At 40.8% G+C, this 11,084-nt stretch overlaps 1 protein-coding gene across 1 annotated transcript; it reads right to left on the bottom strand.

Annotated features, from left to right (window-relative positions):
• Positions 1 to 5,588: 5,588 nt before the first annotated feature.
• LOC140582225 (protein NLRC3-like) lies at positions 5,589 to 8,732 on the bottom strand. The gene is made up of 5 exons (XM_072706453.1): positions 8,660 to 8,732; positions 8,492 to 8,559; positions 7,508 to 7,781; positions 7,304 to 7,345; positions 5,589 to 7,117 (listed from the first exon to the last, which is right to left on the bottom strand). The coding sequence occupies exons 2-5, from the start codon at positions 8,504 to 8,506 to the stop codon at positions 5,589 to 5,591; spliced, it is 1,860 nt and encodes a 619-aa protein (XP_072562554.1). The 5' UTR covers positions 8,507 to 8,559; positions 8,660 to 8,732.
• Between the last annotated feature and the right edge of the window lie 2,352 nt (positions 8,733 to 11,084).

The following is an 11,084-nucleotide window of genomic DNA, read 5'->3' as shown; positions in this document are numbered from 1 at the left end:
AAACCCCAATAGTGGTTTCTCAATAGCCACATGACTCACTAAAAAAGGAACATTGATTGACAAACTGGGTTCTGTGTTGCCAGGTAAGTTAACGGCAATGGCGACCCACCCCTCAAATGGAATCCGATCACCACTTACTGCATACACTTCCAACATCTCATCAACTCCCAACAGTTCAGAGAATGGTCTTATCTCAACTTTGGGTAGGTATCTATCCTTCCAACTGCGATCAATAATGCTGACCTGGGCTCCAGTGTCAAGTAAGGCAGTTACGGCCAGACCATTTAGGATGCACTGTATCAGTGCTTTCTTTCCAATGAGCTTGATGACTGGATCGTTTCGGGTAGCTGGTAGCGGTGTTAGTGGTGGTGGGCCAAGCTGACTTTGCATTTTTTCCCTCTTGTGTTTTGATGCAACCTCAGACGGCTGGCCACAACCTCCCCTATGGGTAGCTGAGGCCTGAATACCGTTGGGATGGGACTCACCTGCCAGACTGGTCACTGCTTGTCCCTCACCAGTGACCCACTCCTGTTTCCCTGATCCTCACTTTTCCCAAGACATCCCCTTGCTCTGTGTCCCTCCTTGCCACACACAAAGCAGTGGGTACAGTGTGAGCTGCCTGCCTCAACACATTTAGGACAGCCATAAGGTCTCTCTCGTTTGTGTATAGATGGCTTATAAGACTGACATTGACATGTCGGTTCTGTTTTTCCATGTGGTACTGACTGTCTCATTGAGTCAACCAGACTTGTTAATGCATCAATTTTTGCAGTGAGCTGTTGTAGGACATCTTTATCTTGAAACTTTTGTTTGAGGTCATGACTCTTTTGTGTGTCAGGTTTTAGCTGTGCACTGTGTGCAACCATCTGTTTAGGTCTAGTTGCCACACCGAGCCTTCGTTGTCGTTCACCCTCGTCACTGGTAATTTTTGTCACCTGTCTCAATATTGCTTCCTCACTCACAGTACTGTCTGACAAAATAGGTTTTAGCTCTCGCCGAAGATCACTATGCTTGTGACCCAAGCCTTGATAAACAGTATGTAAAAAGACACCTTGGATTGTCTCTGGGCTATACTTAATGTCCGTATCCGCTTGTTTAGATGCAAAGAGAACTTTCTGCTTTAACCCAATGACTCGATACAGAAACTGCTGTGGTGTCTCTGAATCACTCTGTTTAGTACACATTAGTTCCTGAAGGAGTTCAGTGCTATTTCTGTCACCCAAATGTGACCGGAGGAACACCTTCAGCTCCTCTACTGTCATGTCCTCTTTGTTCATGAGCATATCCTTAAAACTTCCAGGCTTTACTATCTTCAGTACACCTCGGACAATTTCTGGATTGCTAAAATTTTCCCGAACACCCTCTTCAATCTGTTTGCTTAAGCTGTTATAAGTTATATCAGAGGTATGATCACCGATTTGTCCCCCTTGCACCTTGAACTCTCTACGGTGGAGGTAGGGTAGGTCTTTATAGGAAACAAACTTCTCTGTTACTGTATTACCATCACTGGGAGGCTGATGGCTAACAGGGAGAGTTCTGGTGTCAACACTCACTGCAGGTGTATTTACGAGCGGTACTGTAGGAAAGGGCATGCACTGGCGAAGTTCCCTGCCTAATTCCTCATAACTAGTTAACATTCTCTGTAAGTAATCACCAGACCTATCCTTAACTAAGCTAGGGTTAGCAGCAACAGTGTAAGTAATGTGCTGTTTTGTGCCCTCTGGGGTCATGGTGTCTATGTGATCTGAATCAATCTGTGGTGTCCCTGTCCCTGTGTTGTGTAACTCACTGTTTGGGTCTAAGTGGTCATGGACAGGGTTAACACTGCGTGTCTGGATAATGTCATCAATCATATCTTTCAAAACCAATAATGAACTGAACCCCATATCCTCTGAATCAAGCAAGGTTTCACTGTACATGTAAGCATTAATATACTCAAAACAACCTTCTGAGTCCCTGGCAAAGAGCTGAGACTGATCCCGACCTGGCACTGGACCAACACCTTTGGCAACCTGGAAAAGTTCATCCTCCAACAGGGTGAGCAGGAGCTTCCTGATGTCCCACACCAGGCTCTTCCTCTCAGCGTCTGATGCAACTTCTCCCTCCATCTCAGGCGTTAGTTACCGGATCTCCAACTCTTAGCACTCAGGGATGTCCTCCATCCATGGATCAGCTTCCAGGTGGTGCTGGACGCCAACTCCCCGTACGGGCCACCAAGAATCTGTAACACTTCCCAGTTTTCCGGTCCGTGCTACGAGATTAAACCTGCTAACCAGCTGTTAACAGGATGAAAAAGGAGATGAGTGAATCCTGTGTCTTATGTTCCTGAATGTCTCTCAGTTCTGATTTATTAAACATTTTTTTCCATACAACATTTTCTCCCCTTATTTTCCTTTGCACTTTGTTATAGATTAGTTATGTTTTAAATAATGTTATCACAAATCATCTTTAAACACGTTCAACAATGGCATTTCACCTTATACAAAACAAAATAATTTCTTATAACCGTCAGTCCCTTTTAACTACTGTAATTTGCTAATGTTACCTTCACATTTATATGTGCTACATTTGCTCGTTCACTTGTACAACAATGCAAAGGAGAAACGACCTAAAACACAAACGTTAACATTACTAACTGTATTAATAGCCCTTATTTCTTAACCAAGTACAAATATCAGCCTTTACAGTATTCAACATTTGCAGCATATAAATTGTTTTAAGCTGGATACAATGCACTCGCTCTCCGAGCTGGCTATAACTTAACTTTTACGAGTTACTACACGTGCGTCCGCCATTCTAGCTCAGAACCTAGCACGTACACATTTAATCACAGACTTTCGGACATTACTCGAAACAAAATCAATAAACATACACCCACCTACCAAAAATATCTCTATTTAACATAAAAGAATTTTAACCGAAGTTCTTAATACGCTTAAATATTTCCTACCTGTTAACAGGATGAAAAAGGAGATGAGTGAATCCTGTGTCTTATGTTCCTGAATGTCTCTCAGTTCTGAGAGGAAACTACGTATTCCTGAACTATAGACACAGGTTCACTGCCATCTACTGGTCAATTAATATACCACTATTTTCTTGGTGCTAAGGGCTTAAACTTGACCAATTAGTTAACATGAACAATCATTTTTTTCCTTTGATACATTGTAAAGTACTTAAGATCAGTGATAAATTAAATATTAAACATCAAACGTATACACCAACACAATTGTGACCACATATGTGGGTGTCACACCCACAAGAAGTCAAAAGGATCAGAAGAGCCACCCCAGATTCACCCACCATAATGAGAAAGACTCTGACCAAAAAAGACCAGCTTTTTCTTGTCTTATGTTAAAGTGTTGTTGGCTAAGTTCTGTCTGATCTTGAAGATTAAAGAGCTGTGGTTCTGGTGGTTTTCCACTGATTTGTGGTTTTATATATGTTGGTGTCTGGTCAAAGAAAGTTTTGTGGAGACGTACAGGACATGTCTCTAGAGTGATATGTATTTTAATGGGGTGGGGGTGCATTTGATTGCTAGTCTGGCCCTTGGATGATTAATATATGCGGAAAGGTGTTAGGACAGTTGTGATACCCTTTTCTTTGCAGCTCCTGGTACCGCCCACTCCACTGTAGACCAATGGTACTGGATGTATATTTGCATAGCATGACACGGTACTGTTTTTGACTTAATAGATTTTTTTTTTCAATCCACCGCGATTGTGATGAATAGGGCAAGAGAATAAAAACCACAGAAATGCCACTTGTGTGCTTGCCAATGACTAAATGAGATTAATTAGCCTATATGGTTTGACTAAAGGCAGCACTAGGTGGGAAAGAAAAGGCTATGAAAAATCAATATATATTTTTTTTCTCCTTTTCTAAGCCTGGGCTCTCTAGGTAAAGTATCCAGATCACATGCACCACTACAGTTAAGATTGCAGCACAAATACACCGCTCAGACCGACTAGCATACACAAGTAGCAAAATGTGGTGAAGACTAATATCAGTGCCATACCATCCTCAGTCGTGGTGGGTTTCAAAAATTAAGCTTAATTAAAATCTGAATATTAAATGAGCAAAATGATTTTATTTGTTCTTCCATCACAAGTTGTGGTCTAAAAGCAATAAGGCCACCACCCATTCTGGCTGCTTTAGCTGAAACACACATCAACCATTACCAGAGCTCTCACCTTTTCGCAGCCCTGTTAAATAATTGTTATGCGGTTGAACACAGGCAAGTTTCGTAATCTGTGTTTGGTGGCTGGTGTTATACATTTCACACACATTAATACCACAAGCAGTTCATAGATGAACTTAACTGGTTCTTTCTTATACAAATACAAAAAACCTATTAGTCATGCTTAAATGAGAAAAGGCAATGTTGGTCTAAGTCTTTCTTATTATGGTGGGTTAGTAAAACACAGCAGCTGAATGCCCAATTGAGTTCAAATGAGTGCATATTAAAATGGGGCAGACATGGGCCACCCATTTTGTACTTGTGTGCCACCCATATTGGCTTGCAATCCAGGAAGAGGTGGCGACTTACTGACTTAACAGTCTATGTTGTCAACTGAACACTATAAGAGTTTTAAGAAATATTAACACTGTAAAAACAACACTCACTGCACACTGTAAAGTATTATAGGTAACACTGAATGCTGTGGGCCAATATAAACAGTATGCAGTGTTAATTTAACACTGGCACATTTGCTGTGTAACGTATTTTAGAACAATTTTACCCAGAGCAGCTATGGTCTGCTAGCGCAGTGCTATGCTAACTGATGCGAACTGTAACAAGTATTATCTTTGGGGAAGCATGGCAAGACAGCATGAGACAAGGGGTTTTCTAGTTGCATTTTACAAATGCAATACTACTTAGATACTGTATAGATATTGTATATAGCATATAGTACTGTATATAGTATTGTGCTGTACGATATAGATGTATTGAAATTGATTGACTGTACTCATATTTAAACCCTGCTGATCATACACACATATAATGCACACGATTATATTCCACTATTCAAATTGTTTTCTACTTGACTACTTTTGCAACATTTGCACAATTTCTGGATGTCTAAAATACCTATTGTATGCTTTTTGTGTTTAGAGTTGATATTTGTAATTTATTTATAAAAGTTCTTGTACTCAAGCAACAGGGTCCATGTGTTCTGTGTGGCTCAGTGGGTTAATCCTGTGTGCCAATAATCACAAGGTCACTGGTTCAAATCCAGTCTCAGCATGTCTGTGGGTACTTGAGCAAGGCCCTTAACCCCCAGCTTCCTGGGCACAGCCATGAGTGGCTGCCCTTCATGGACAACTTACTTACAAAGAGCAAGTTGAGGGAGACATAAAAGGCAGAATATTACAATGTAAACCCTGGAATTTGACAGGTATAAACTGTTTTTATAGCAACATAAATATGTTAATTAGACAGTTATAAACCGTAAAAAAAACTATTAAAATCCGTAAAATATACAGTACAGTGGGTGCAGTCCTGTAAAACCAATAACATTGCTACCGTATTTTTGACGGTAAAGTTCTGGCAACCACAACTGCCAGTTTTTTACCGTAAAATTTACGGTTTATTTTTTACAGTGTGGAGATAAATTCTCATTTATTCTCCCCTTGATGTATTTGGCTATTTCCCTAATGTTATGTGACCTGAATCCTGTCTCTCCCAGTAGCCTTTCTAACAGAGTCTTACTGGAGTCTGTTGAGAGGCCCAGGAGGAAGCGGAGGTAGAGGTCCAAGTGTCCATTCTTGCTCTCTAATGCCTGATCCACTGAAGTCTTCAGCAGGTCAGCTGATGGGTTTGTCAGAAACACATATAAAGCAGCGAGATACTCCTGGATGCTCAGATGCACAAAGCAGTACACCTTATCCCGATACAACCCATATTCCTCTTTAAAGACTTCTGTACACACTCCAGAGTAAACTGAAGCTTCTCTGATGTCAAGGTCACTCTGTTCCAGATCTTTCTTATAAAATATAAGATAGCCTTTCTCAAGGTTATGAAAAGCCAGTTTACCGAGTTTTAGAAGGAAGCATTTAATATCATTAGTTTCATTGTTTTTCATCCATCGATCGATCAGTTTTCTGAACCAGCTTGTCCAATTCAGAGTCTTGGAGGTCTGGAGCCTATACTTGTCTTTAATTAATCTTGTCTGAAAGATCAGGAAATGTGTGTACATTTCAGTCAAAGTCCTTGGAATTTCTCCACTGTCAGTCTCACTAAAAAGCCTCTCAAGGACAGAGGCTGAAATACAGCAGAACACAGGTATGTGGCACATTATGAAGAGGCTCCTTGATGATTTCACATGTGTGATAATCCTTTCAGCCAGGCTCTCATTATTAAATCTCTTCCTGAAATACTCCTCCTTCTGGGCATCACTGAACCCTCGTATCTCTGTCACCTGGTCAAAGCACTGAGGAGGTATCTGATTGGCTGCTGCTGGCCGGGAGGTTATCCAGAGGAGAGCAGATGGGAGCAGATTCCCCTTAATGAGGTTAGTCAACAGCACATCCAATGACGTTTCCTTTGTTACATCAAACCAGCTTTCATTGTTCTGAAAATCTAGAGGAAGGCGACACTCATCCAGACCATCAAAGATGAACAAGACTTTGCACTTAAACAGCTCAGTAGTTTGAAATGACTTTAGTTCTGGGACAAAGCGGTGAAGCAGTTCAATCAGACTGAATTCACCCTTAATCAAATTCAGGTCCCTGAAAGGAAGAGCAAATATGAAGTGAATGTCCTGGTTTGATTTTCCTTCTGCCCAGTCGAGAATAAATTTGTGCACAGAGACAGTTTTCCCGATACCTGCCACCCCTTTAGTGAGTACAGTTCTGATAGGTGTCTCACGCCCACATAAGGGTTTAAATATATTATTGCACTTGACTGTAGTATCTTCTGTTCGCCTTTTCTTGGATGCTGTTTCAATCTGTCTCACTTCATGTTCATCATTGATTCCTCCAGTCCCACTTTCAGTTATGTAGAGTTCTGTGTAAATCTCTTTGAGAAGTGTTGACTGTCCTTCCTTAGCTTTCCCTTCAAAGACACACTCAAATTTCTTCTTCAGGTTACATTTTATTCTGTCCATCATGAGATCCCCTGAAGAAATATGGAAGGAAAATGGACAATTTCTCAACAGGATCCTGACCAGAATATATATATCCACACACACACACACACACCCAAGTTGGTCAGTATTTGACTGTGATAAATTATAAATTTCACATCATACAGATTTTTTTCTGAAACACCACATACATGTAGATAATAACATACACCTCTTACTTTTCTCTGATACGTCACCCAGCTCACTTCCTGCTTGGTTACCTGAAATAAGAAAGAATTTCATATTCATTTCTATCTTCGACATTGGTATGTAACAAACTCTTCATCATTTCCCATATAATGTTATTTAATATATTTATTTTTCAGGACCTAAAAAAGGCTACATTTTATATGAAAAACAAGAAAGGTTAAAAATATGATTACACTTCTGCAGGTCTTCATTCAGTCTCTGAACAAGATCATTCAGGTTCATCTTCTTCAGGATTTCAAGTGTGACTTTGAGAGCACCGACTTCACCATAGGAACGTATCATCATGTCGGCGATGCCCATTCTGTCCAATTTCTCCAGCTGACCCCTGGGAATGCGCTGATACTTTTCATTCACCAGGTGAATCAGGTTATATTTAATCTTAGTCAGCTCATCTTCAGTGAGCTCCTCCAGAGAACGCAACAAGAGGACAGTGAGCGAGGTCTGGTTCTGCAGAATGTCAGAGAAGAGTCCATGAGACTCACAGACCTGTTTATGGTCACTCACACACATGCACTGAACTTTCCCTTAACAGAAGTCAGTTTTTCTGCTCACAGTCTTATGTGGCAGCTGAAGACTCCTGCTGTGATTTTTCATTACTATAGGAGACACACGTGTGTTTATATAGTAATATAGTTTAAGACCCAACAGAGCACATAAAAACAATAGGGTCAAAATCAAAACAAACTGCAAACATCATGTTAAGGCAGCATTCAAAATAATTATGCATATTTTAGATTAAGTTATTCTGTTCCTGCCCGTCTGTAACATTTGGTGTAGCGCGGTACAGAAGTAGTATAATTATACATATTGTAGATTAAGTTATTCTGTTGCAGCCCATCTGTAACATTTGTGGCCAGTTTCCCAGTCACGGATTAAGCCTAAGCCTAGACTAGCTTTGAGTTTCAATGGTGAATCTCCATTGATACTGCAATTTAGTCCAAGACTAGGCTTAATCCTTGTTTGGGAAACTGGCCCTTGGTGTAGGGCAGTACGGTATGGAAGTAGCCTGGGGAAGAGCACTGTGGAGAGGGAGCTTTTTGTCTTCTATGTTCAGCAACCTTCAGCTGAAAATCTTTACTCAGCTTAAGCTTCCCTGAATTTCAGTATCTGGTATTTATGGACAAAATGCATCAAATGCCGAAATGCTGTAGCCAAACCTCTTGGTGAGCCATTACTTTGATGATTATGGCTGTAAGGAAACCAGGTCCTGTGTATCAGTCTGACTCTGTAATGAAAACCAAAAGTAATGTTAGCTTTACATTCAAAAGTCAGTTTAGCAGCTGTAATATCTTACAACCAAAGCAAACTGGTCAGTTATTACTCACACAGGCAGTTTGCAGTCACAGGCAGACGTCCACTGGTCATATGGACTCATAACTATGGGCCATATTTCACCCTGTGTTTAAGTTAAAAAATGGTATAGACATTACTTTGCATGTTCCTTCCGTATTCAATGGGTACTTTGGAAATTAAACTACTGTACAGTGGTACCTCGGTTCTCGAACTGACTAGAACTCAAATTTCTTGAAAGTCAAAGAAACCACTTTGACCTAGATCTCGATCTGAATATCAGAAGTCGAACCATGAACGCTGACCTAATATAAATTGTACACGCCAGGAAATGAGTCATACTACAATGCAATTCTTACTTGAATGCCTTCTTCACAGACTGGACGATTAACCAAATAAAGTAGCGCAACATTACAGTAACTAACAATAAATAAACCACTAACTTACGTGTACTATTAGAGCATTTATGTAAACTTTATTTTACCAGGTAAATTAACTGAAAACCAGTTCTCACTGCTTTACGTGATATTCAGGAGAAATAGCAGATTACGCATCGGAACTGCCTGGGATACAAACGTCATGCGTGTAACTAAACTCTTCAGCCAATAAGGGCAAAGGTGTGTCGTCACGGAGGCGGTTCGTGTTTGTGCAGCCGGGTGAGAGGTCACAATGCATCTAAACGTAATGCATTGCGTCAGGATCAGAATGCGTTGCTTTAAGCCAGCGCTGTGAGCAAGTCGGATGCACCCAATAACCAGACTGGGGAAACAAACTGAAACGCGGACTTATGGTGCGTTCCATTATTTCTCTCCAACTCGGAACTCGGATGAAAACGTCACGAAAAACGTCACTTCCCGTCGGAAACACGCCTCTTTTATGACGTTGAAGTCAGACAAGATTTTCTTGTCTGAGTTGCCTCTGTGAAGTAATTTCAACATGGCGACTTGGTTTGCTTGTAGTTTATTTACCGTTCGAAAAAAGAATATCGCTATGAATGTACTAAAATATTTTATAAAGCTTTTAATGTGGTTTGACTAGTTCGTGTTTCTTGTTTGTCTCTCAGAAAAATCTAAATTTCTCCATTTTCTTCATTTGGAAAACTCCAAATCTGCTAAAATATAAAGCAACAACACACAGCAACGTGTTCATGGAGGCAGCCATGTTTGTTCCATGATGTGGGTAGCTCAAACTGGAGATTGTCGGACGTGATGTCACTCAACTCGGAATTTCTGAGTTCCGAGAGAAAAACGAACGCACCATTAATACAGAGGATGAATGACAACAACCAGAAACAGCTGATCACATGGGGATCCCACACAAGGTTAACGAGGGGGCGTGGCACACCGAAGGAGCAGACGATAGGGGCAGGACAGGGGTAATGTTGGGATATTTATCGTTTTGGAAGCCATTAAGAAAAAAATGCTTTTCTTGTTTTATCCTGTTCATTTTGCGATTAAATGCTTTAAAAAAAAACAAACATATTTAGGCGTAATTCTGGGGGCCGGGAACCAATTAATTGGTTTTCCATTGTTTCTTATGGGAAAAATTCGATCAGAACTCGAACTTTTTAGGATTCGATCCAGAGTCCGGAACGGATTAAGTTCGAGAACCAAGGTACCACTGTATATGCTTTTCTATCAATGTATTCAGTGCAGAGTCCTGCACGGGTCCACTTTTTGTATCAGCGCATACAGCACCACACCCGCCCGTGCACCCGTGATTATTTCAAAGTTAAATCCACAGCCGCCCGGGCCTGTTAACATTCCGCCCATTACCCACCAGTACCCGTGATAAATTACACACAATTATTTTTTCTATGCACCTCTCAACGTGACAAGCACTAGGCCTACATGAGTTTTGAATTGAAACGAAAAAGTCAGTTTAACACAAAATCAAATCAGATGAATAACAAGGAAAGCACCAACACCTGGCACTGAATAACAAAAGGAGCACTGGCACCTGATTCTGAATAACAAGGGGAGTAATGGCACAGTAAGCTATCCGTACTGTGACGAGCGTGAAAGAGAGAACACAATGACACGCTCCAAAAAAGATTCTTTATTTCTTGGCTCAACAAGCCCCGAAGGACAATTTCATACACTGAAAATACAGCACCCCCACTGGTATGTACTGGTAAAACTACAACGCTGCAAATACTCAAACAGCTCCTCACTCGCTAACATTCTGGAGGAGGGTGACTGGCGAGAAGAACCCAAATAAACTGTTTATTAAAACACAATTTTTTTTTACCCACAACAATTCCCTACTTCTATTTTATAACAACTACTCTCTCTGTAATCTTCCCCAAAACATAAACAAATACCCGCAATATCCCCACATGCAAATTACTCCCTACCGCAACGCCTCATGGGAGCACAAGTCCTGTAGTGCCGCTCACTGCAATACATTTTCTGCTGCAATGTAGTCTAATCAAGGTTACTGTGCAGGAACAGTATATCA

Source organism: Paramormyrops kingsleyae, chromosome 24 (assembly GCF_048594095.1).
Source record: "Paramormyrops kingsleyae isolate MSU_618 chromosome 24, PKINGS_0.4, whole genome shotgun sequence".
Lineage (NCBI taxonomy): Eukaryota > Metazoa > Chordata > Actinopteri > Osteoglossiformes > Mormyridae > Paramormyrops > Paramormyrops kingsleyae.
This window is presented reverse-complemented; position numbering and strand designations above follow the sequence as displayed.

Bases quoted from the DNA above. Each gene is read 5' to 3' on its own strand.
- LOC140582225 (XM_072706453.1), bottom strand. The intron at 7,346-7,507 runs GTAATCATATTT...TTCTTATTTCAG, and splicing joins GAATGAAGACCTGCAGAAGT to GTAACCAAGCAGGAAGTGAG. The intron at 7,118-7,303 runs GTAAGAGGTGTA...ATATTTCTTCAG, and splicing joins GGGTGACGTATCAGAGAAAA to GGGATCTCATGATGGACAGA.